Source organism: Oculina patagonica, chromosome 8 (genome assembly GCF_052425735.1).
Source record: "Oculina patagonica isolate OP01 chromosome 8, crgOcupat, whole genome shotgun sequence".
NCBI lineage: Eukaryota > Metazoa > Cnidaria > Anthozoa > Scleractinia > Oculinidae > Oculina > Oculina patagonica.
Window position 1 is genome coordinate 19,243,966 of NC_135765.1, and position 27,686 is coordinate 19,271,651.

General features: G+C 38.7%; 3 protein-coding genes across 3 annotated transcripts in view; 1 reads left to right on the top strand and 2 right to left on the bottom strand.

Moving 5' to 3' along the window:
* Positions 1-27,686, bottom strand: part of LOC144662783 (vascular endothelial growth factor receptor 1-like) — a 74,361-nt gene that overhangs the window by 16,363 nt on the left and 30,312 nt on the right. Inside the window, exons 4-7 of the mRNA XM_078523701.1 lie at positions 7,370-7,645; positions 4,072-4,320; positions 1,955-2,221; positions 621-914 (exon numbers count right to left, since the gene is read on the bottom strand). Coding sequence (XP_078379827.1) covers positions 621-914; positions 1,955-2,221; positions 4,072-4,320; positions 7,370-7,645 — 1,086 coding nt within the window. The remainder of the gene's footprint in view (positions 1-620; positions 915-1,954; positions 2,222-4,071; positions 4,321-7,369; positions 7,646-27,686) is intronic.
* On the bottom strand, positions 5,507-6,639 carry LOC144662828 (uncharacterized). Its single transcript, XM_078523780.1, has one exon. The coding sequence runs from the start codon at positions 6,637-6,639 to the stop codon at positions 5,632-5,634; it is 1,008 nt and encodes a 335-aa protein (XP_078379906.1). The 3' UTR covers positions 5,507-5,631.
* LOC144663179 (uncharacterized) lies at positions 18,937-20,765 on the top strand. The gene is made up of 4 exons (XM_078524105.1): positions 18,937-19,426; positions 19,518-19,625; positions 20,189-20,432; positions 20,512-20,765. Exons 1-4 carry the CDS (start codon positions 18,992-18,994, stop codon positions 20,763-20,765), a joined length of 1,041 nt encoding a protein of 346 aa, XP_078380231.1. The 5' UTR covers positions 18,937-18,991.

The window sequence follows — 27,686 nt, forward strand, 5'->3', positions numbered from 1 at the left end:
TCTTAACTAAAAATCTAAAAGTAGCGTGTTTAAATCCGAAAATTTCGTCATCGTCGTGTAGTTTTAAGAACGCAGAATTTTGTGATGCCGTGCTACTTTTCAGTGCTGAAATGCAAATGTTTGACATGTTTGTACCACGATTTTCAACTGGCCCACATGGGGATTGTAAATGAAGTAAAACAAAGAAAGACCAAGTCAACAAACAACCTCAAACAATAGAGCGGCAAGAACAATAGCTCCGACCAGCGCGGGAATATTCGATCGCCACGTTTTCATTACCATTCCAGTGATGGTTTTATTTCATAACAAACACCACATATTGACACCAAGAACCTTTCCGGAGAAATTTTCGCTGCTTTAAAGACAAAACTTAGAAAGTCTTTTTTATTACTACATATATAAAAAAAATCGAACTCTCTCACTGGTCCCATGTTGTTTTTATTTTGGCAAGTTCACAAAGAAAGGAGCTGCTCATGCGCCTTAGAGACATCCGCTGACTACCGCCCCGATGATTGCTTTGCAAGTTGTGAGAGCATCGCTCAGATTTCATATAAGAGAATGTATGGGAAGTTGCTTCCCCCCCCCCCCCCTGATTAGAACAATACCTCACATTTCTTTACCTTCATATTTGGTCTTCACTGTCTTTTCTCCAGCAGGTCCCTCAAACACAGCATTCCTGGCAAACACCTTCACAGTGTACTTGGTATCCCTCACCAGACTTCCAACAGGCAGACTTGATGTACCAGGGTCAGTAATATTCTCATTCTTTATCTCAGTGCCACCCTTTAGTATGACCACTCGGTATGCTGTGATAGGACTCCCTCCATCATCAGCTGGTGCAGTCCATTTTACTGTCAGTGAAGTGGCTTGAATGTCTGATTGTCCAATAACGACAGTCGGGGCGCCTGGTTTCTCTAGGAGAGTGATAAATACAGTTGAATCCCCATTTCTTAAATCCTCAAATTCTCGGACCTCCTCATAACTCAAAGCAAAATTCGTTTCACTTGGATTTGCTTCAATCAGCCAAACACTTCAACTGTACTACCCCCTCCCACTAATTTCTCGACATCTATGTGCCTTTATCCCTTGAAGATTCGAGTAATCAGGATCCCACTGTACATTTTTTGAATTCCAATAAAATATTTTGAATAGTGATTCAGTTCATGTATACATTTATGAAATGAAACAGTTTTTTTTTAAGCCGATCTGTTTTTTACAACCTAAATTTTCGGTGACTACTGTTCACCTTCGTCAGAGTTCAGCAAAAGTTCGTTGGTGCTCGCGCTACCAATCTGTGCACTTCTTACCGTAAGAAGCGCATGTATAGGACATTTATGCAGTGAATAGGACATGGCATTATAGACGGTATGGGACATTTATGAAATGAAACAGTTTTTGGCGTTCTTAATTTTAAATCAAAGGCACATAAGCGCGAGGGAACGCTTTCCATTAGTTTACAGCGTTGCTGTCCAAAAACTGTTTCATTTCATAAATGTCCTATACCGATCGCAATACTGGATCCAATATTTTCAGTTTCATGTATACAGTTTACTAGTTCTTAAAAGGTGTTTTATACCTAGCAGTTATACGGTAAATAGAAAGCGTTGTCTTCATTGCCTACTTGATAAAGAGCTTGTTACGCAAAATTTTGATCCGTCAGACACATTTTATATTTAAAAATTGTCGATGTCAAGAAAAATCACTTCCGATCTACTGTCAGTTCACACTGTAAGCAAGATATATTAATTAAGAGTAAATTTTTATCTTTCTGTTGATTTCATGGTGAAATAGGTTTAACACCTACTCAACATCGAACCATTCAGTGAAAGCTAACACAATGAAGCTGATGAAGAACTTTAAGCGACAGACAATTTGGTACCTTTCACTTTCTTTAAAAAGAAATCAAAAGTTGGCATCAAAGCATAATTTTGAAATTAAGACAAATAGCGCTTACTTATCTGTTCTATTTTCACTATCTTGAAATCAGCAGGAGTGAGTCCATTGTCAGCATCACACTTATAACCACCAAAATCTTGATCAACTTCCATCTTCACATTTTCTGAGTTCTGTGTAGCAGTGACTCTCTTTATTTGACTTGCATCAGGTTTGTACCAGGTGAGTGTTGGTGTAGGAACACCATCTGACATGCACTTCAAAGTCACTGTCTGACCAATCCATGACTTGGCAGCTGATGCGGTGGCTTCCTTTATTGTGGGCGGATCTGATAAATAATAATATAACATCAGGTATTTGCCATTAAAACTGGATGGTGATGTTTGCTCACAGCAATAAGTGTTTTATTTCCTACAACTTTACTGACCCTTAATTATTCACCTTTAACCTTTGCTTGGACTGCTAATGTTTTTTGTTTCTTGACAGTGTGTGACACTTAGTACCATGAAGTTCGCATCTTGGGTGAATAAAAGTGTATACTTCGGAACAAGTTAATTTGACGGCATGATTAACATAGTAGATAGAGGGAAGAAATGAGGATTAATGGGGAACTGACCAATTCTCCCTTTTTTCTCCCACAAAGTGATTTATAGTTGGCGTTTTCTGTGCGGCCTTAAACATTTAACAAATCGTTTTAGGGAAATTGATTACACAAGGATTGGGTTGCTTGGTTCAATTAACTTCAAATATCACAGTCTCGGAGTCAAACAAAGCAAGATACACTTGCATTGGAAAGGAACAAATACTTCCAAGTACCAAAGCTAGCTATTACATTGATACAATAAAAACAATCGTCCCGATGGCTGCTGTTACTTCAATAAGTGTTGTTACAATCAGGGCGGTTTAATGTGAACATTACACAGACAATCCTTAATGTCTGCAGCAATTGGGGCGATCGAGATCATTTAGATTGCCTGTGTTCTATTTGGGCGATTGGTTGCAGACCAGGACGATCGAGAACGGTTTTTTGAGAACTTCTTTCACACAGGGAAACGATCGCAGCAACCCAAACTGCCCCACCGTGCATCGATATTACCTAGAACGCAAAACGACCTCACAACCAACATGGTTGCCAAAATGGAAGAGTTTAACGAAACGTTGTTCATGGACGAAGTCCAAACATTCGTGTGTATAAAGAACAAGTCTTAAAAGGACCATAAAATAACTTCATTAGATTGAACAGTTGGAAAGCTATAAGAGTAAAGTTTGGTTTGGATCCCCCCGGGTCATAGAGAAGAAATAAAAACTGTTGCACCGATCTGACAGCAACGTTACTAGAAGAAACGAGAGAATTTTCCATCTCCCGACGCCATGAGCACGCGCTTTGCACATACCAGATGATTGGGGCGATTCTATGAGAACCCTCTTATCGCTCCCAATCGCTTGGATCGCCTCCAGTTGTCTTGGCAGTTGGAAGCGATCGAAGTGATCGAAACCATGCATGCCACGTTTGCCATCCAGGCCAGTGAACATGGCGGCATTATTTTGCTGAATGAAAATTTTTCTCATTTAAAAGAAATAACTCCAAGCCCTGGAGATGGTTTTCAAGGCATTAGAATTGATCGTAAACATGGTGGTTTTGGAGATCGCACGCAGCCATGTACTCAGTCAGATCGACTGGCAAAACATTGTCTAGTTCTCTTCTCACCGGAGCTAGTAATTTCGAGAGGATTATTCGCCTCAGGCTCAGAGATTATTCAACAATAATCACTTCGCCTTCGGCGAATAATTCTTAAATATTATGAAATGAGTGATCACCATTAAGGATAGCAATAAAGCACATGTTGCTTCACAAAGAATTGGTAATTATAGCTATTAAACGAACCAGAATTTACTATTAAGAATACATAATAACTATACGTTACTTCGCAGGGTACACCGATGAAAGGTTAACTAATATCTTCCGGCAACAAAGGAAAAGAAAGTAACATACGAAACATTCTCCTCTAAATTCGGCCAACTTGTAACCTGATTAGCACCCCGAATTTTTGTTTTATTTGACTCTGTGCAAATAACACATCAAGTAAAGAAAAGAAAATTTGTTATAATTTTATGTTTATAGATAAGTTGTTGCAGCAGCTTATATTATTTCTAGGACATGCTGGGATGAAGACTTACATTGCACAGTAACATAAACTTTCGCTGTCTTATTTTGTCCCACTCCATTGCTTGCAGTGCACACATACATCCCGGCATCACTTCTGTCACTGCTTTGAGTGTTCGGATCTTTTAACACAGCTATGCCTTGTACGTACTTTTTCCATGATATAGAAGGTGTTGGAAAACCTGATGCAGCACAGCTCACATCGATAGGATTTGATTCATTCACTGTTACGTTTTGTGGCAACTTGGTAAAGTTGGCTGGAACTGTACAAAAAAAGAATTCGAATAAAAATAGATCAGCATGCTTGACTTGGTTATCCTGCGGGTTATGCACCCTACATAAACTCAGGACTTTTGTAGAATTCATCAAACTGAAGCTCATAATGCTATTAGTACCTTTCACATACAAAAAGAGATATCAGATGTAATCTAAGTATATGTCGCATTGATTTATTAATGCCCTTAAGGAGGCTCAATATAGTTTTTTTAGCCCTAGGGTGGTTGTTTTGAAAATGAAAATTATCTGGTAAGCCAATCTTCGATTTCTGCCAAAATACACCATAATGAACAAATATGATCAAAGTTTAATTTGTTACTGGTCGCTTAGTCACAAAGGTTACCATAGCAACGATTGTCGTTTTCTTTTGTTTACAAACAAGCCTATTTTTCTCGAAATCAAGATTGACTCTTGGTATTCATTTTTATCTCATTCATGCTGATGCGTGTTGTAGAGCACGCAATCAATGAATGAGATATTAAAACGATGTAGATGTTGGCGGAAATTGTGGACGGTAGACAGAAGTTGCCACGAACGGAAGTACTTTCAGTGCTAAACCGCAATTAATTTATTCATAAAACGGTAAACGTGCTGACAGAAAGGTCCTTTAAAACGAATTTCAGCACATGTTAATCAGAAACAAATTATTCTTCAACCTCGTTTCTAGGGTCTCTCTCTTTCAGGGAACGAAGTTGATTATTCACAAAAGAAATTTCCTGAGTGCCAAAGAGGATAAAAGATTACACTTTAATCTGGTGGTAAAAAAAATAGAATTCGCGCTACGAAACCTGAGAGCAAAGGCTATCAATGACCCATTCACTCAAATCCCACGAAAAAAGGAAAACATTAAAAAAATGAAGTGAGATTGTGACTTAACTGATAGAACGTATGAGATACATGCAGTTATGCTTGATATGTGACGTGTTTTAGTGAACGTTTCAGGACACACACAAAAAAGCATGGGATCCAGGCACGTTTTTGTTTCGCCTCACGTAATCTCATGTCACGTCATCCGTTTTTCATCTTTTTGAGGCGAGTCAGGAAACACAAAGTGCTCAGGCGCATCTTTCTCTCAATTTTTTTTCTGCCGCTCAAAAATAGCGCTTGCTGTTGCTTGGTATATAGGTGCTGACAAAAAAGTAATATAAAGCTTAATTTTATTTTTAGACAAGTAAAAATAAACGATAATAACGAACGACGTTTCGGAGTCGTCATGACACCATTTTCAAGTTCAAAAATGAAAAGAATAAACTGTCAGAAAAAGTTCGCTTAAGATTAACATAATAAAATATGCAATGTCACGCAAATAGTTTGGCTCGGATTGAGTCTGATTGGACATTTAGAGATGGTGACAATTCTCTGATTACTAGCATTTCATGCACTAAACAGTCAAATTTATTCTTGCACTTCTTGATGACATGAAACTGTTTGTCAAGGTCTTTTGGGACAATACAGTGTTTGTCTCTATAATGCTTGCCAATAGATGATGTTTTGTTCTTGTGCTCGTCCACGCGCTGATGTAAATGCCTCAGTGTATATCCTACATAACTTGCATCACACAAGTCGCATTGAAATCTATATACAACACACTGCTGGTTTACAATAGGTGGTTTCTTCTCTTGTACTTTAAGCTTTTGTTCGATTTTGTTTCTAACAAAAACTGGTTGAATGTCTGTGCGCGTTTTGTGGCTTAGGCCGTTGAGTTGTTTCCGTACAAAATCTGCAGAATCCTGATCTTTGAAGGGTAGTACTATCCGAACTGTTGGACTCTCGCCAGTGGCTGGTATTGGTTGTCGATCTTCGGTCTGTGAACTAACAAAACAACGGACGGTGGTATTGATGAGCTGTTCCGGATATTTCAGCCGGGAGAACAGCGCTTTCAATCGGTCACATTCTTCGGAAAAATATGTCCAACACGATGATAATCGATATGCACGATCAAGCATGGTTTTAAGGAGCCCTCGTTTATATCGAATATCGACATGGCTCTGATAGTGGAGCAAAAGACCTGTGTTTGTAGGTTTTATGTGAACCTTGGTCTTGATGTTTGGGGCTCTGTTCAGCAGTTGCATACCAAGAAAGGGAAGCACTCGGTCTTTCTCTGTTTCCATGGTGAAATTTACTGATGGATGGCAATTATCGAGGACTTGAAGAAATGTAGCCGCTGATGTTAGGTCTGGCATGATGGAAAAGGTGTCGTTGACGTATCTCTTGTAGAATGAAGGCATTTTACCTTCACGCTCAAGAGTTTCTTCAATGTAACCCATGAAAACGTTGGCCAACAGTGGTCCCAGTGGCCAACCCATGGCGACGCCATCGGTCTGTTCATACAATTGCCCATTGAATTGGAACAGCTGATCTTTGGTGGATGCTCTGAGGAGGTCTACAAGGTCCGATCTGCTGAGGTTCAAGTGGTGTGTTTCATTGAACCAGTTGTTTGTAAACGCTTAGCTTTGTCAGCCAGTATCTGTATGGTTTCCTCCAGCGGCACATTGGTAAATAGCGAGGAACCATCATACGACACTAGGACATCACCAACTTTGATCTTTAACTCGCGAATTTCGTTTGCAAACTCAAAGGTGTCAGTTATTCTGTACCGGTTGTAGGACATGCCAAAAGACCAAAGTCTAGAGGCAGACCGCCAAATATTATCACTATTAAAAAGGAGAAAGACCTGGAATCTACAGTCCGGAGAATTCTACCCAAATCGATTGCGGATTCCGTGCGCCCGACAGGATCCCGACTTGCACACTTGTATGGTTTGCCTAAGACCCACAAAGAACGTCTGGCTATGCGCCCCATCTTATCTGCCACACGAACGTACAATTATGGATTGGCGAAATGGCTAGAGGAGAAACTACAACCCCTGTCCTACAACCGGTACACAATAACCAATAACACACAATAACCATAATATGAACTGCGGTAACTGCACAATTGCATGAAACGTCTATTAAATAAATGTTAAGAGACAATAAACAGGTTTTATTAGAGGAAAGGCAAAACAAACACACATTAAAGAATGAGTTCACTCACCATTGACATTAAGCGTAACAGTGGCCTCTGGTCCATCATCAACATCATTGTGTGGTACACATTTGTACTTGCCATAGTGCTGTGATCGCTGTACATTGCTGATGGTGTATTGACTGTCTTTACTATCTTTGACAGGAGTGGTGTCATTCAAATAGAACCTGTACTGAGACACTTGTGGCTTGGCTGCCGTGACATGACATGTGAATGTCACAGCGTCTCCTTGTGTGACGGTATTAGCAGCTGCGCTAGTGGTTAGTCTTGTACCTTCAGGTTTGTCTGGTAATATCAATCAATAGTGATTCAATTCTTGAAACGTTCTATTTTCAAGCGAATTAAAATAATGGCATATGCCTTATACAAGCTCGTTCTTCCGGTTCGTCACACGATACTTCCCTTCAATAGACCCACGTAACATACTCTGAAGTTGAGGTTTAATAATTCACCAACTGATGTGATGAATTCAAACATCTAGGTCTTTTGTATAACTACAGTAATCTTCGAAAAGCAAAGATCGGTAGGTAAGCTGATCATTAAAAATTAATTTTCACTTCTTACGACTGTACGGTTCAGTCTGTCATTGCGTTTTTGCAGATATAAAACTCTTATGAGGCTAAACTGGGAAACAGCAAGAAGGCCTGGCGTGCAGTGATTTTTTTCGCTCGACCTCTTGCTTGCAAGAGGTCTACGTTTTTTGTGATTGAAACTGAAACTTAGTTATTGCTTCCTTGGGGATTTCGGGTAGCAGAGCGAGTCTAACCGAGGTTGTAAATCTCCCAGACGTGGAACATAAGTGGAGGTATTCAATGACGATGTAATGCTCAAGTTGAAGAGAATTCTAAAGGATTTAATGGAGCAGTTACAAGAAACGTTCACTGAAAACTGTTTTCTTCGGACCATACCTAACGTTTTCAATTGACCTTTTAGCAGCCTTCCCTGATCTCAGATCGATATGAAAAGCACACCAGGTTTTTAGGGCTATTGATTTTACTATAGCAACGATAAACATGTTTCAACCAAACATATTTGACCTTAGCATGCTTGTTATTGCATTTATCACATAAGGTGTCAGTTTCAAACACGTCTCATGCCTTGTGTGTAATTTCACAGCCTGTGTCCGAGGAGAAATGACCAAATCCATACTAGAATCGAACGGAGCACGATTTGAACCCACACTGATGGACAATGCCAAGTTACTGGCACATGGTGCACCTTAGGATGCCTGATTCATCATATTCATAATTTATCTGAAGTGCGGTTGACTGGACACGTTGATGGCAGCCAACAGGTCACAAGCGTAACGGAGCTGTGCCCTCGCTTCCCAAATACTTTCAGAAGCACGTAAATTTTGTAGCATATGCCATTCTCATAATCTATGTTATCTCGAAAAACGAAACGTGACGAACGAGGATCAGAAGACTCCGACATAAACTCACCGGAACACAAACAACCACGTGCTGGCGATTTCAACATGGCGCTGACTAACCCTTCGCCTCCCGCACAGAGTGATTCTGAACATGGCGATACACACGAACCAAGTTTAAGGAGATACACAAGGTGCTCCTTGAAGTGCAAGGCAATGTAGCGGCATTACTGAAAACAAGTGTAAAACTAAAGGAAGACGTCGCTGAACTTCGCAACACAAAAGAAATTCAAACAGTGAGAGAAGAACTGACCAAGCAAAATAGATACGTCGCGTCGATAGAAAAAAAACTCAATAAAGTAAATGAAACCGTACAAGACCATTCAGAAGATATTACCGACCTCCAGATTAACCTCGACAACTTGGAGCAGTACTCCAGAAAGAATTCATTAGAGTTCTGTGGTGTTCCTGACGACATCAACGTGTCTACCGACCAGGCCGTGTGTAAGATAGCACAAACGATTGGCGTCGAGATTAAAGAAGATGACATTGAAATATCCTATCGTATCAAGCAGAAACCAGTAACAAGCCGATTTTAGCCAAATTTTGCAACCACAAAATAAAGTCTAAAGTCTACAAGGCTCGCACCCAACTGAGAAGCACAACTATTTCCAGTATTTTTCCCGACTGTGTCTCATTTACTACTGAAGACAGCCGTCAACCAAAGATCTTCATAAACGAGAACCTGACTCAGTACCGAAAGTAAGTAATGAAGACTGAGAGAGAAAAGCGAAATAACGGTAAGATCGTTAGCTTTTGGTCCCTCGATGGAAAAATCTTTATCAAGTCTGCCCCAATGGGGAATCCAAGATTAATGCACTCTATTGAAGAAGTTAAAGAACTTTAAGCAGTAAGCTTCTAAATAACTTTTTGCGTTTATTTACTAATGACATTTAGGAAAGGGAAGAAATGGCTTACAACCCCAAAAATAAAACACCCATTTTGCCCCTGGATGACGTATGTGTACTCCTTAGTTCTACAGTAAAGTGTGTTTTTTGAATGCTACCTTCTTTATTTGATTTTGTCCCATATTTATCCGTTTTGTTTATATTTTTTACTATGTTCGGTTGCGCACGACCAAATTATTTTTGTTTGCTTACATTTCTCAATATTTTTTAAATCGCTTATACCGTTAAATATGCTATCTTGTAAAATGTGTTATATATTCTAATGATCACGTTTAAATTTCTATCGCTTAACGTTAGAGGCTTAAAAACCAACGGTAAAGACGAAGCATCTTCTCTTTTCTTAAGGACCAAAAATGCGATGTTTATTTACTTCAAGAAACGTTCTCTGAACCGCGAGATGAATTAATTTGAAAATCAGAATGGAATGGTGTCATGTTTTTTTCGCATGGAACCAATCACCAAAAACGCGTTTGTATTTTATTCAATCCTTTGTCCGATATTCAAATAGAAAGTTCCTATTGTGATCCTGAAGGGAGAATCGTGTTAATTAATATTTGCTTCAAGACAATAAGCTTTTCCATCTGTAATATTTATGTACCGAACGCTTAAACAAGTCAGCAAAAAAGAGGTATTAATGTCGAAATCATCGTTGTCGAATTTGATCATAGGAGGTGACTGGAATATCTCACTTCAGGCCATCGATAAACAAGGCGGTATCCATTGGAAGCCAACTGCCTACCTACTGATGGAAGAATTGGATCTGACTGACGTTTTTAGAAAAATGCATCCAAACAAGAAGAGTTTTACTTACGTTCTGCCGCACGAAATGTAAAATCACGGATTGATTTTTTTTTTTTTGTTGCGAAGCCTATTGCCTGTCAAGTCGCTGAATTGGGCACAAAAACTTCAATAGCGCCGGATCACAAAGCTGTTAAACTAAGAATCAACCTCGCAAACATCAAGCGAGGTCCAGGCCTATGGAAATTTAATAACTTGCTATTAAAGGATGAAAATTTTGTCAATTTAATAACATTCATCTATCCCGATATAATCAAAACATATTCTGATTTAGAAAATCCAAAACTGAAATGGGAACTCATCAAAATGGAAATCCGAAGATTCACAACAAAACAAAGCTAGGAAATCACGCGAAATCGAAAACGAGCTTAAGAAGCGCCTAGACATCTTGGATGAGAAAATTGATTCTGGCGAGTGTACCACGGATGCTGAGCAGAAAGAACACGAGAAAACTGAACTTTGCAATATTTATGAGGAAAGGGCTAAGGGAGCAATTTTTCGCTCCAAGGTCCGCTGGATCCAAGAAGGGGAAAACCAACAAATTACTTTTTTAATATGGAAAGGAGAAACTTCAATAAAAAAAATCATATCAGAACTTGCAATCACAGAGGGTTATGTAACTAACGACGAGAAAAAAATAATGGAGGAAATAAAATCATTCTACGAGAACTTATACAGTTCATCCAAAAATGCTACAAATTAGGCCTTCCAAGAGTTTACTGACTCCATAAGTCAACATATTCCAATGCTATCACAAGATCAGTGTAATGAAATTGAAAGAGTATTAACCTTAGATGAATACTGGGCAGCCCTGAAATCGATGGGGACTGGGAAGTCTCCTGGTGAAGACGGATTTACCGTCGAGTTCTATAGGTGTTTTTTCGACATTTTAGGTAACGATCTACTGAATAGCTTAAATGCAGCATATGAAAATGGCGAGATGTCTATCTCCCAACGCAGGGGAGTAATAACACTGATTCCAAAAGAGAACTCCGACCCACGTGAGCAATCGAACTAGCGACCTATTACATTGTTAAATGTAGATAATAAAATTGCATCCAAAGCTATAACCACAAGAATAGGAAAATGTCTTCCATTTTTAATCAACAGCAATCAGACTGGATTCATGAAAGGCAGGTATATTGGGCAAAATATTAGATTAATAAACGATATCATGGAACAAACGGAACTCCAGGGTATCCCTGGTATACTTCTCTTATTGGATTTTAGGAAAGCTTTTCATACAATAGAATGGGGCTTCATTCAACAAACCTTAAAGCTCTTTAATTTTGGATCTTGTTTAAGACATTGGGTTAAAACGTTATATACAAACTCTGAAAGTACAGTTCTGCATAATGGCGTCACAACTGATTTCTTTAAGCTATCGAGGGGAGTCAGACAAGGGTGCCCTCTCTTTCAATAAAGTTTCATTATTATATATATATATATATATATATATATATATATATATATATATATATATATATATATATATATATATATATATATAACTACCAGTGGATAAACTGAAGACTTCATCTGCTATTAAAGTGCTCAATGGTAAAACCAGAGCTGTGAATAAAGAATGAATTTCTGGAGTCGGACTAGTTCAAAAACATTTAATTGCTACTCGGAGTTTCATGCCTCTTACGAAGCAATCATCAGGCAACTGACTACAATAACGGTTACATGAAAAGATATACAAATTTGAAAATATGGAACAATGCCTACTAGCGTGACATGTTAAGATGCTATTGGACGGCAAAAGCGCAAAACGATTTGTAAATCAATATTAAGTAAATGCGGTATTCAACAGGAATTTCTTAGAATGTCTGCATATCGATGTCAGTTCGTTTCTTTGATTAAGTGTCGACATTTCCGGTTTACAAATTATGAAATATTTCTCCCATAGGCAAAGATTACATTTTTTGTTTACGTTTGAATACGATCTAGCTTGCTTGACTTTTCTCCATTTAATTTGGTAATTGATTTTCTGTTCCTTTAGACTCCATACGTACTTGCTGAGTTCGGTTACGTTTTTGTACCGTTCGTTCCTGAAAGAGCATGAGTGGTTTCTGTAACGTTCTTTGAATGTTGTGTCACACAGTCCGATGTACGTTTCTTTTGTCTGCGGGGTGACGACCTCTGCTTGGTAGACGATGCTCCGAACATTGCAATTACCTTCAAGGGGGCAAGAGTTCTTCTTTCGGCAATTGCAGTTGTTATCGATTTCTTCTGATTGATTTGTTGTTTTTCTGATTTGAGCTTTGTTGTGGCTGGAGATAATGGTTTTTACGTTGCTCATACAGCTGTAGCTTAGCTTGAGAGTGTTTCGGTTAAATATTTTGTGAAGCGGATTAGATTTAGGAAAGTGTTGATCAATTAGTTGGAGGAAGCATTTGCCGACTTTCGTTTCAACATTTTTGCTATATGGCGGGTTGAACCACGTGATGTTTCTCTTACGGTTTCTGCTCTTTTGTGAAGCATTAAGAGTTGGCGCTTTGTATGAAAGATTGTACTTGTAACCACTTTTATCAAGTGCGTCTTGGTACACACATTTGGCGTTGTCAAAGCATTCCTTGTCGGATGAAATTTCTGAAAGGCGCTTGTTGATGGATTCGGGGATGTTTCTAAGAATGGAAGGTGGGTGGTTAGATTAAGGTTAAAATGGTTCAACGACTTGCAGCACAAAGAATCGCTATCTTTCATATGTTTTGATGTGTGTGATTTTTACCCGTCGATCACAGAGAAGCTACTCTGCAAAGCCCTAGATTTCGCTAATACTTACCGGCCCATCAGCGCACACGAGCGTGACATAATCATCCATGCTAAAAGGTCACTCCTGTTCAGTGAAAACGCCACATGGGAAAAGAAGACCTCCAACGACCGATTCGATGTCACCATGGGGTCGTTTGATGGCGCAGAAACATGTGAGCTGGTTGGCTGTTACATTCTTTCACGCCTCACCGAAAAGTACGGAAAAAACATCGGTCTTTACCGCGATGACGGTTTGTCAGCGTTTAATAAATCGCCACAGGAAATCGAAAGAATCAAGAAAGATATTTGCAAAATATTTCGTGATAACGACCTAAAAATCACAGTAGAGGCCAATCTAAGTAAAGTCAACTTTTTAGACGTCACCCTAGACCTAAAAAGCGGAAAGCACTCTCCATACACAAAAGAAGGAAACATACCGTTGTACGTACACAAGCAATCTAACCACCCACCTTCCATTCTTAGAAACATCCCCGAATCCATCAACAAGCGCCTTTCAGAAATTTCATCCGACAAGGAATGCTTTGACAACGCCAAATGTGTGTACCAAGACGCACTTGATAAAAGTGGTTACAAGTACAATCTTTCATACAAAGCGCCAACTCTTAATGCTTCACAAAAGAGCAGAAACCGTAAGAGAAACATCACGTGGTTCAACCCGCCATATAGCAAAAATGTTGAAACGAAAGTCGGCAAATGCTTCCTCCAACTAATTGATCAACACTTTCCTAAATCTAATCCGCTTCACAAAATATTTAACCGAAACACTCTCAAGCTAAGCTACAGCTGTATGAGCAACGTAAAAACCATTATCTCCAGCCACAACAAAGCTCAAATCAGAAAAACAACAAATCAATCAGAAGAAATCGATAACAACTGCAATTGCCGAAAGAAGAACTCTTGCCCCCTTGAAGGTAATTGCAATGTTCGGAGCATCGTCTACCAAGCAGAGGTCGTCACCCCGCAGACAAAAGAAACGTACATCGGACTGTGTGACACAACATTCAAAGAACGTTACAGAAACCACTCATGCTCTTTCAGGAACGAACGGTACAAAAACGTAACCGAACTCAGCAAGTACGTATGGAGTCTAAAGGAACAGAAAATCAATTACCAAATTAAATGGAGAAAAGTCAAGCAAGCTAGATCGTATTCAAACGTAAACAAAAAATGTAATCTTTGCCTATGGGAGAAATATTTCATAATTTGTAAACCGGAAATGTCGACACTTAATCAAAGAAACGAACTGACATCGATATGCAGACATTCTAAGAAATTCCTGTTGAATACCGCATTTACTTAATATTGATTTACAAATCGTTTTGCGCTTTTGCCGTCCAATAGCATCTTAACATGTCACGCTAGTAGGCATTGTTCCATATTTTCAAATTTGTATATCTTTTCATGTAACCGTTATTGTAGTCAGTTGCCTGATGATTGCTTCGTAAGAGGCATGAAACTCCGAGTAGCAATTAAATGTTTTTGAACTAGTCCGACTCCAGAAATTCATTCTTTATATATATATATATATATATATATATATATATATATATATACACCCGTTTTCAGAAACGTTTTCATCTAGAGAGATATATATATAGGTAGATACTTTTGTTTGCATTCACGTGCGCGCTCGCGTATTTCACACTTTATATTGTTGTATGTGCGATAAGCATCACCTAAGTGAGAAAAACATCCTTTTGTGTAATTTAGACGAGGGCGATTATGAAATGAATATGTGTAGCGTAAGCTTCAAAACATTGTTTCAAGATAGGTTGTATGAGTGGTTAATGCGACCTGTTTGTCTAGAAATGCCAGCTCCTCTCAGTAATGATTTCCGTTGGCGAATTATATGGCTAGTTTTTGGCCTTCAGAAAACATCCGAGGAAACTTCAAGATTACTTCAGGTGACACAAAGAACTGTCTTCAATGTCTTACGTCGATTTCGAAGATACGGAAATGTTCGCCCGTCACGAATTGGAAGGCCGAATATCATGTCATCCATTACAAGAGGCGAAGCCTTCATGCTCATGGAGTACGTAATGCGCTATCCGGGAGCCTACTTAAGAGAGGCAATAGAACACATTGAGAGAATCTGTGGGCGAGAGTTTAGCACATCATCAGTATGGCGCTGTCTTCAACGTCATAATATTAACACGGTTTTGAAACGCTAACCTTCCACCCTTTTATAAATAAAAGGCGGATAAACATGACAAACAATTTTTTTCTCACATATACGCGAGAAGTCAACTGAGACACAAAAGGACGTTTTTCTCACTTAGGTGATGCTTATCACACATACAACAATATAAAGTGTGAAATACGCGAGCGCGCACGTGAATGCAAACAAAAGTATCTACCTATATATATATCTCTCTAGATGAAAACGTTTCTGAAAACGGGTGTATATATATATATATACGGGTGTATATATATATATATATGTATATGTATATATTATATATATATATATATATATATATATATATATATATATATATATATATATATATATATATATATATATATGACTGACTTCAGGTGGGTTTCACACTGATAAATCCAGAATAGTGCTCAACAATGAAGGAGCGGTAATAACAGTGATTTTCTACTCAGTATCGTTTCATATGGGCTTTAATACAGGTCTGTTTGTTTGTTGGTCTACGAAACAGACCTGTATTAAAGCCCATATGAAACGATACTGAGTAGAAAATCACTGTTATATATATATATATATATATATATATATATATATATATATATATATATATATATATATAACAGTGATTTTCTACTCAGTATCGTTTCATATGGGCTTTAATACAGGTCTGTTTCGTAGACAAACAAAGAGTTTATCCACTCATCAGTTAAATTCCATATACACTGTCGCATCGCTAGGGTTTATATACATCAATGGTGTGATCGTTACAAAATTCAAACTTAAAAAACAATAGTAATATACATTTGTAAGCTTATGATTGGTCCTTGAGGACGCGATTGAATTTAAGAAGAAATTTTCGCTTGTGCCTGCAAGTTGATACAAGCTCATTACGTTTGTTAAGAGTTGCCATGTCCGGTTTATAAAATGTAGAATTTCTCGGTATTACATAGATTACATCGTTTGGAAAGATTAGAGTAAGATTTGGCCTTGGCTAGAATTTTCCACGTGATTTTAAAGTCTTTCTTTTGATCTTTCAGCTGCCATAGATGTTTGCTTAGTTCAGTGTCATTCTTTTTGTTTTCATGTTTAAATGACATTTGGTGATTTCGCCATCTCGTTTTGAACTCCGTGGCGGTGAGGCCTACGTACGTCTCAGTGCTTTCAGCTGTGGTGATTGTGGCTTGGTATACTACCTCCTTGACCAAGCATTCTCCTTCCAAAGGGCACTTTTCTGGCTGGCGGCAGTTACATGTTTTGGGTTGTGTTGTTTCCTCAGGGGCGTGTTCTGTCTTAAAACGGTTTTGTTGTGTCCATCGATGATTTGTTTTACATTTGGTGAACAACTGTAACTCAGCTTAACATTATTTTTGTTGAAAAGTTTTCTTAATTTGTGGTTGGGTGGGAAGCAGTTCTCAATCAAATTTAGGAATTCTCTACCTATGTTAGTTTGTTTAAGAAATATTTTATATAAACTGAATGTCAGGCAGGATAGGATTGTAGTCAAGGACTAACGGAAAAACCCTTTTGTCAGGCTTAACCTTTTTCTTAAGCAATTGTGATCTCTCGATACTTAGCGCTTTGTCGAATTGTTTGTCTACTAAAGCTGCACTATAGCCCTGGGACTTAAGGTACCCTTTGTATTCGGCACACCTCTTATTAAGAATCTATTATTAATCTATTATTTAAGTTTGTATGGTATTATGTAATTATTTTGTTTCTGCTCTAGTATAAATTTATGTGAATTTGTAAACTTTTTAGGATTTTTAACATTTTATTTTTTAATCTTGTAAATAGTAAGTTCCACATCTGAAGAAGGCCGAAGGCCGAAACGTCGTGTAAATTAAAGCTGGAACAGTTAGAAGTTTGCCTCAATGACGCCTTATCACACACTGAACTATATATATATATATATATATATATATATATATATATATATCCTGTGCCCAAGTTCAGGAGTTGCCATAAAGCCATTATGGTAATAACCGGGAGGGCACATTGTATACATTTGTATATTATGCTCACTGTTCATACAGTTTGAGCACTCTTTGGATTGGGTGGAGAGCCTCATAAGAGGTGTTCACTATTGGCATTTTGCTTCGCTCACTGCTTGCAGTTTGAGCACTCTCGTGACTCCACAATGCAATCCAACAATGTGTAACCGTACATCCTGTGCCCAAGTTCAGGAGTTGCCATAAAGCCATTATGGTAATAACCGGGAGGGCACATTGTATACATTTGTATATTATGCTCACTGTTCATACAGTTTGAGCACTCTTTGGATTGGGTGGAGAGCCTCATAAGAGGTGTTCACTATTGGCATTTTGCTTCGCTCACTGCTTGCAGTTTGAGCACTCTCGTGACTCCACAATGCAATCCAACAATGTGCAACCGTACATCCTGTGCCCAAGTTCAGGAGTTGCCATAAAGCCATTATGGTAATAACCGGGAGGGCACATTGTATACATTTGTATATTATGCTCACTGTTCATACAGTTTGAGCACTCTTTGGATTGGGTGGAGAGCCTCATAAGAGGTGTTCACTATTGGCATTTTGCTTCGCTCACTGCTTGCAGTTTGAGCACTCTCGTGACTCCACAATGCAATCCAACAATGTGTAACCGTACATCCTGTGCCCAAGTTCAGGAGTTGCCATAAAGCCATTATGGTAATAACCGGGAGGGCACATTGTATACATTTGTATATTATGCTCACTGTTCATACAGTTTGAGCACTCTTTGGATTGGGTGGAGAGCCTCATAAGAGGTGTTCACTATTGGCATTTTGCTTCGCTCACTGCTTGCAGTTTGAGCACTCTCGTGACTCCACAATGCAATCCAACAATGTGCAACCGTATATCCTGTGCCCAAGTTCAGGAGTTGCCATAAAGCCATTATGGTAATAACCGGGAGGGCACATTGTATACATTTGTATATTATGCTCACTGTTCATACAGTTTGAGCACTCTTTGGATTGGGTGGAGAGCCTCATAAGAGGTGTTCACTATTGGCATTTTGCTTCGCTCACTGCTTGCAGTTTGAGCACTCTCGTGACTCCACAATGCAATCCAACAATGTGTAACCGTACATCCTGTGCCCAAGTTCAGGAGTTGCCATAAAGCCATTATGGTAATAACCGGGAGGGCACATTGTATACATTTGTATATATATATATTATATATATATATATATATATATATATATATATATATATATATATATATATATATATATATATATATATATATATATATAGGTGGGTTTCACACTGATAAATCCAGAATAGTGCTCAATTGCAACAATGAAGGAGCGGTAATAACAGTGATTTTCTACTCAGTATCGTTTCATATGGGCTTTAATACAGGTCTGTTTCGTATATATATATATATACACCCGTTTTCAGAAACGTTTTCATCTAGAGAGATATATATATAGGTAGATACTTTTGTTTGCATTCACGTGCGCGCTCGCGTATTTCACACTTTATATTGTTGTATGTGCGATAAGCATCACCTAAGTGAGAAAAACATCCTTTTGTGTAATTTAGACGAGGGCGATTATGAAATGAATATGTGTAGCGTAAGTTTCAAAACATTGTTTCAAGATAGGTTGTATGAGTGGTTAATGCGACCTGTTTGTCTAGAAATGCCAGCTCCTCTCAGTAATGATTTCCGTTGGCGAATTATATGGCTAGTTTTTGGCCTTCAGAAAACATCCGAGGAAACTTCAAGATTACTTCAGGTGACACAAAGAACTGTCTTCAATGTCTTACGTCGATTTCGAAGATACGGAAATGTTCGCCCGTCACGAATTGGAAGGCCGAATATCATGTCATCCATTACAAGAGGCGAAGCCTTCATGCTCATGGAGTACGTAATGCGCTATCCGGGAGCCTACTTAAGAGAGGCAATAGAACACATTGAGAGAATCTGTGGGCGAGAGTTTAGCACATCATCAGTATGGCGCTGTCTTCAACGTCATAATATTACAAGGAGGAAGGTAAACAGTAGCAACGACATCTTGTTCATGACCGATTTGTAGTTTTTCGAATCAGTGCTATTATGCTTAATTAATAATACTTTCCTTTCAGCTAAGACGTTTTGTTGTGAGAATGCGAAGAGAACTTGTCGAACAATTTATGCAAAACATTTCCATTTTCACATCCGAAGAAATGGTGTTTATCGATGAGGCTGGCTTTGTAAGTACCGTTTTTTTTTTAACAAAAGCGTAGTGATGATCTACTATTCAGCCAACAAGAACAGTTTAACCCTGGTTTCCATATGATTGTAGACGATCGCAATGGATCGCTGAATCATCATATGAAAACACGCATCTGCGATCGCTTGCAATCCATCGCAGACGATCGCAAAGTTTTTTTACCTGCGATCGCTCGCGATCGTATGCGATTGTTGCGATCAAGTTCACCACACGATGGCAAAGTTCTAGGAAAATCCTTTAAGCAGAATTCCAGAAATATCAGCGTCCAGTTAAACGCTAGTAACATCATATATATTTTTCTACATTGAAATCAAGTTTTTTAGTGGATTACTAAACGATAGGTGAAAATTTTTCCAAAGTTTCGCAGCAATCGCTTCAAAGGCGGAATAGTTATGAATGTAAGTTTGCCGCAGACAAGTGCGTCCGGAATAATTATAGTCTCCTTTGCAGCCGCTTTTTGGGACGTCACGCAACTTGCGTGACGTCCCAAAAAGTGGCTGCGAAAATGACTAGAATAATTAAGGAGTCACCTTAATTTTTTAGGATAGACGACTTGTAAGGAATTACGGGCGAGTTCCACGAGGTTGGAGAATTCAAGCACCAAAAGCAGCATCATGGGGCCCGAGGATATCGGCCATTATTGTTGCAAGTCAACAAGGAATTCAGCTTTGCCCCACAACTAAACAAACGATAAATGGAGAAAGGTTTCTCTCCTTTGTAAGAAATCAACTTGTGCCTATCTTGCAGCCCTATAATGGACAAAATCCAAATTCCATAGTCATTATGGGTAAGATTGTGAAGCAACTTTGTTTGGTCATCTCGGTAGGCATAAACCTTAACAGTTGTTTTTTAATTGTACTTGGCAGATAATCACCCCGTCCACCACTTAAATGAAGTCCGCCGACTGATCACAAGAACTGGTGCTCTTTTAAGATTTTTGCCACCCTATTGCCCAGATCTTAATCCAGTGGAAATGGTCATCGCCAACGCCAAAGCCAGAATCCGCGAACAAGAATTTTTGTTTGCACGCTTAAGGAGACCGCAGGGTCTAGTTCTCTTATCAATTCTTCAGGTGTCACGCGAACTTTGCGAAGCATTTGTTGCCCATTGTGGATATTGACGTTTAATTTACAGAAGACATATGAAGTTCCAATGAAAGCATCGTTTAATCACTAACAGTTGGATATTTTGTCACTGTCTTACTCATGTCCGTGTACAAACGCCAAACGGCGCGTTGGCGGGAAAACAAACGTCATGCTTAATCTCTCTAATAACCCAGGTCACGCGAGAAATTGGGGAGGCAATTGTGAGGCATTGTAGCCGATAATATGCTTTATTTTTTTTTCCGTTTAATGTAAAGTTAACAATCCACTTTTTCTTTCAATTAAATATTTGATTACAATTAAAGTTCGACAAATCGACACAGTTACAATTTATTTAAATTACTGTTTGATATTTCTGAGTTCATTTATCAAAATTGCTTTTTGTTCATCAAACTCGGCTTGGGATAAAATTCCTTCTTTTAGAAGTTCCCCAATTTCCTTCATCTGCCCCAAAATGACGGAACGAACCTAAAATAAAGGAAACAAACATAAAAATATGAATCAGTATTCTCCTTCTTGTATTGTAGTTATCTGAATACCCCACTTATGACTTACATTACAAGCCTTTTGCGTTCCTTCTGGTTTGGGTTGTGGCTCACTTGGCCTGTTGAGTACTGAAGTAAAGGCCTCTGCCATTTGCACAAATGTTTCTCCACACGATGTTGAGGTTGCTGATGCTTTGACCTTTTTCGGCCTCCTCTCGGTAAAGGGAGGGACATCTGGTGGCTTCTCGTAACTGTTATGAATTCCGTTTTCCTGCAGCAAAAAATGTGAACTTAAATAAACGTTCTACTAAATTACTTATATTCCCAATCCAAAATATTATATTTACCTTTAGAGGAGTTAAGCGATTTCTGTGAGCGCCATTTATTTGAGCCAGTCTCTATAGTCTCTATACTATACGAACGACTCACGACGACAGAATAAGTGTCGTCAAGTGAGTCGTTCGTATAGTTAACGGATACTACGCAAATAAGTCTGGCTCAAATAAACGGCGCTCCCAGGAATCGCTTAACTCTTCTTAAGGTAAATATAATATTTTGGATTGGGAATAGTAAGTAATTTAGTAGAAAATCAATTAAATATTTTGACTACCGTACGAATAGCAAATTCAAGTCGCCGTACGGGTGCCGTACGAATAGCAAATACGTTTTTTTAAATCAAGAAGCAAAGTAAAAATATATTACTCACAATAGTCTCTGCCCACAAAAAATATTCGGCATTTGAAAACCGGTTCCCATGCGTGGAAGATAGGCGCTTTTGAATATTTTCCACGCGTGTGGGTTCTTTCTCGGTGTCCTCTCCAAGTGTAGCTCTGTCTTCAGCGGAGTCGTCTGCGCGTCGTATAAAAGAAAAGAAAAATAGCTGGCTTAATTCTAAGGAAAAACGTTAAGAAGCTTTAAAGCAGTCGCGATACTTGGTAGAAAAAATTTACGTACCATTTGTTGAAGCTGATTTCCTCTTACGTGCCGAGCGCTTTTCCGGCTTTTTTCGCTCGATAAATAATACTAACTCGTTCGATTTGTGAAGAAATCTGCTCTCGTATCCATCTTCAACTTGGTTGGATGTGTTCACTATGGTCTTTTGGTTGCTTGGACCAATAAAGCCTACGTTGACATCATCCAAAGAGATATCTTCATCGTCAAAATATGCCTTTGTCAGCTCAAAAAGCCTTCCTTTAAATTCGCCGACATCCACGCACTCGCGATCGTCGAAGTCTTGGACCATTTGCCGAGTGAAGGTCCGCTTATCACTGACGTCGTTATATATCCTAACCGTGGTCATGTAGTCCGACATTTTCAAGCTGATATCTGTCCAGGTTTTGAAACGCTAACCTTCCACCCTTTTATAAATAAAAGGCGGATAAACATGACAAACAATTTTTTTCTCACATATACGCGAGAAGTCAACTGAGACACAAAAGGACGTTTTTCTCACTTAGGTGATGCTTATCACACATACAACAATATAAAGTGTGAAATACGCGAGCGCGCACGTGAATGCAAACAAAAGTATCTACCTATATATATATATCTCTCTAGATGAAAACGTTTCTGAAAACGGGTGTATATATAATGGTCAAAAGTAGGAAGATTTCAGTTCATCGTTTTATTGCGACAACGCTGTTTCGTGTGATCAAAGTATGACCACACTCATCAGGCAACATCAACAAATGACCGTTAAAATACATAAACTGGCAATAAAAGGTATTTTAACGGTCATTCGTTGATGTTGCCTGATGAGTGTGGTCATACTTTGATCACACGAAACAGCGTTGTCGCAATAAAACGATGAACTGAAATCTTCCTACTTTTGACCATTATTATCACTGCTCCTCTCAGAGTTGAGCGCTCTACAAATTTATTCTATTCAAGTTCAAGAAGTATTATATATATATATATATATATATATATATATATATATATATATATATATATATATATATAACTTTATCACAAATGAAGACATTTTTTTCATTTTTTTACCTATATTTCGACGCCTTATAGGCGTCTTCTTCAGGGTAAATTACCGTTGCCCTGCACACGCCATACTACATTAACAAGTTTCAAATTGAGCATCCACGCGCGCGCGCTACAATAATTCGTTTACTCCCCCGCATGCGCGCGCTAACTAACTTTACATAAATCTACGTACGTCTCGAGCGCCTATTTTGTACAAAGAAAAAATCATTATCATTCAATCCATTCGGATCTAGAGTTTTCAGTCTATAAGCCCACTGACCCTCCTTTTCTCGCAACTGTTGTTCTCCATTAACCCGGTCTATCAATTGAATCTTAATGTCACTTAGTCCATTATGTCCCTCACTACAAAAATGTCTGTACAAAAGATCATCAGCCCTTTTCTCGGCCTGCGTCAACATTTCGTGTCGCCTAACTCTAGACTTGTGGTTATTAAACCTAGGTCTAAATTTCGTTGTTGTGGAGCCCACATACTGCAACGAACATTTCTTACACGTAATTAAGTAAACTACATAACTAGAGTTACAATTAAGGTTGTAATTGATCGAATAACTTCTATTGTCTTGCGAGCTCTTAAAACGACCGTTCTCATCGATGTATTTGCAAACTTCACATCTTCTGGATGTACATTTACATGTGCCTGGCCTGTAATCTCCACGTTCACGATTATTCACTCTTGCTCTCACCAAATAATCACCAAGGCTTTTAGGTTTCCGAAATGCTATTAATGGAGAGCTACCAGAAGGAGCGATATTGTGTACGATTGACGTGGTAGGGCTATATCCCCACATTCCACACGATGAGGGATTAGAAGCTTTAAAAGAAGCGCTTATGAATTCGGTTGAGGCGGAACGGGAGGGAACATTGAATGAGGATATTGTAGCGTTTGCGGATTTGGTATTGAAGAGTAATAACTTTGAGTTTAATGGTGGACATTATTTACAAAAACGTGGAACAGCAATAGGAACGAGGATGGCGCCTTCTTACGCAAACATTTTCATGGACAGACTAGAGAGAAGTTTGATACAAAATGCGGAGTTCAAGCCTCATACTTGGTGGAGGTATATAGACGATATATTTATTGTTTGGACTGAGGGTGAAGAGAAACTAAACGAATTTATTGATTACTTAAACAATGCGCATGGCACGATTAAATTTACTTCGAAGTGGTCAAGAGACGAGATCGAATTTTTGGATGTGAGAGTGATTAATGAATCGGGAAAACTGGAAACGGATGTGTATGTGAAACCAACGGATAGTCACCAGTATCTGCACTATAGCTCATGTCATCCTGGGTCGTGCAAAAGGAGTATACCGTATGCGCAAGCAATGAGGCTACGAAGAATTTGTTCGAAATCGTCCTTTTTCGAAAAGAGAGCGAAAGATTTGGTGCTTTTCTTATCCAACAGGGGTTACAAGAAAAGTTACGTCGAGAGCCAAATTCAGAGAGTAAGAAGCAAGACCAGAGAGGAGTTTTTGACAGGAAATCATCAAACGCGCAAGACAAAAACACCGTTCGTGGTGACTTATCATCCGGGATTGCCAAACTTAAGCAAGATTCTTAGGGACTTACATCCAGTGTTGCAGTCATCTAACAGATGCAAGAAAGCTATCAAAGATGTTCCATTAATAGCATTTCGGAAACCTAAAAGCCTTGGTGATTATTTGGTGAGAGCAAGAGTGAATAATCGTGAACGTGGAGATTACAGGCCAGGCACATGTAAATGTACATCCAGAAGATGTGAAGTTTGCAAATACATCGATGAGAACGGTCGTTTTAAGAGCTCGCAAGACAATAGAAGTTATTCGATCAATTACAACCTTAATTGTAACTCTAGTTATGTAGTTTACTTAATTACGTGTAAGAAATGTTCGTTGCAGTATGTGGGCTCCACAACAACGAAATTTAGACTTAGGTTTAATAACCACAAGTCTAGAGTTAGGCGACACGAAATGTTGACGCAGGCCGAGAAAAGGGCTGATGATCTTTTGTACAGACATTTTTGTAGTGAGGGACATAATGGACTAAGTGACATTAAGATTCAATTGATAGACCGGGTTAATGGAGAACAACAGTTGCGAGAAAAGGAGGGTCAGTGGGCTTATAGACTGAAAACTCTAGATCCGAATGGATTGAATGATAATGATTTTTTCTTTGTACAAAATAGGCGCTCGAGACGTACGTAGATTTATGTAAAGTTAGTTAGCGCGCGCATGCGGGGGAGTAAACGAATTATTGTAGCGCGCGCGCGTGGATGCTCAATTTGAAACTTGTTAATGTAGTATGGCGTGTGCAGGGCAACGGTAATTTACCCTGAAGAAGAGGCCTATAAGGCGTCGAAATATAGGTAAAAAAATGAAAAAAATGTCTTCATTTGTGATAAAGTTATAATTTTCTATGAAGATGGAAAGCGATGGATGCTTGTGATGATATATATATATATATATATATATATATATATATATATATATATATATATATATATATATATATATATATATATATATAAAAGACGGTCTGATCAACTGAAGATGCGACTTGGCATTTTATTACTAACTAGTTTCGTACCGCACAACATGTACGGCACTCATCAGATAAAATTGCCTAATGTAAAGATTACAACGCTACGCTGGTATATATAAGGACGCCGGATGAATGAAAAAGCATTAAATTACAACGGTAGAATACTAAAAAAAGTCGAAAATAACAAGGTATAAAATTACAACGGTTTCTGTTATGAAACAATAAAAGCTTAAAATATGCGTGACACTGCGAGTTTACCAATCTTAAACAAACAGTTACGTGACAGCTTTTGAATTTTTAAGGAGGAACTTGTTTGCGTGTCTACAAGAGGTTATCAGTTCATTTCGTTTATTGAGAGAAGCGAGGTCGGATCTGCAGATTATGAAATACTTCTCCCACAGGCACAAGTTGCAGCGATTAGAAGCTGGGTTGTATGGAGCAGCTTGCTTCAGAATCTTCCAAGTGATTTTGAAATCTGTCTTGGCGTCCTTTAATAGCCAAATGTGTTTACTCAATTCAGTATTGAGTCTCTTACACGGGTGATTGAAAGAAGCTTTGTGGTTGGTAAATCTAGTTTTAAAAGAGTTTTCAGTTAATCCTACGTAGGTCTGGTCTGGCCTGTTGTCCTCCGTTGCCACTGTCGCTTGGTATACCACTGATTCTTTTAGGCAATTCCCAGCTAAAGGGCAGTCGGCTGGCTTTCTACAGTTGCATGTTTTTAATGGCACAATCTTTTTTTGGAGCGTTGACTTGTTGTGGCCGTCGATGTTATGCTTTAGGTTTGACATGCAGCTGTAGCTGATTTTTACTGTGTTGCGGTTAAAGATCTTGTGCAACACGTGGCCCTTTGGGAACTCTTCGTCGAGGATTTTTAAGAAAGTCCGTCCGACGTTAGTGGCGACATTTCTGCTGTACGGGGGATTATACCAAAGTATATCCCTGTGGCGATTCTTTCTGGCGGAGTTTGGCGGTTGTGATGTGTTTGGTGGAGAAAATACAAGGCGGTGCTTGTATCCGCTGTCACTGAGAGCTTTCTGGTATAGTGGGGCTGCTACGTCAAATGAATTCTGGTCAAATGAAATCTCGGAGAGCCTTTTGTTTATGGACTTTGGGATGTTTTCGATGATCAGCGGTGGATGGTTGGATTTCTTGTGGACGTAAAGTGGAATGTTGTTGGGTTTGGTATAAGGCATGTATGTACCATTTGAAAGGTTGAGAGTGACATCAAGGAAGTTGACGATTTTCTTGTTGGCTTCGATAGTAATTTTAAGGCCATACTCGCCGAAGATGCTGCACAGATCTTTTTTGATCATCTCCACCTGGCGGGGGGTTGCGTTGGTTACTCCTAGGCCGTCATCCCTGTACAGGCCGAAGTTGTTACCATATTTCACTTTGATTTTATGTAAGAGAAAAGCGCCAACAAGCTCACAGGATTCAGCACCGTCGTAGCTACCCATGGTGACATCAAATATTGAGCACTCTGACATCAGTTCTGCAAATCAACTAATATATATATATATATATATATATATATATATATATATATATATATATGTCTGTCTGAATTTATCAAAACCGGGTCAAAGAAAAGTGACGTCAGTATTCTTGAACAAGTACGTTACTACGCGAGTTGGCTTAAAACGCCACAAGAAAGGAAAAAAAAAAACAAAAACAAATACAGCGCTGCAAGGTGATGAAGAGAGAGGAGAAGAGAAAAAAAAGACTGACATTCCCTTTAGTTTTTATATCATCGAGTTTGGAGATAGTTTCTGGCGAGAAAAAAAACGCGTTTACAGCGATTTCGCTTAAAACGGTGAAAATTTCCTTGACCTGGTTTTGATAAATTCAGACATATGATTCTATAGTATGACCGGAAAGGCCAAGAATGAGCTTCTCGAGTTACAATCAATCATTGTCTATGCATCTAGTGCGAA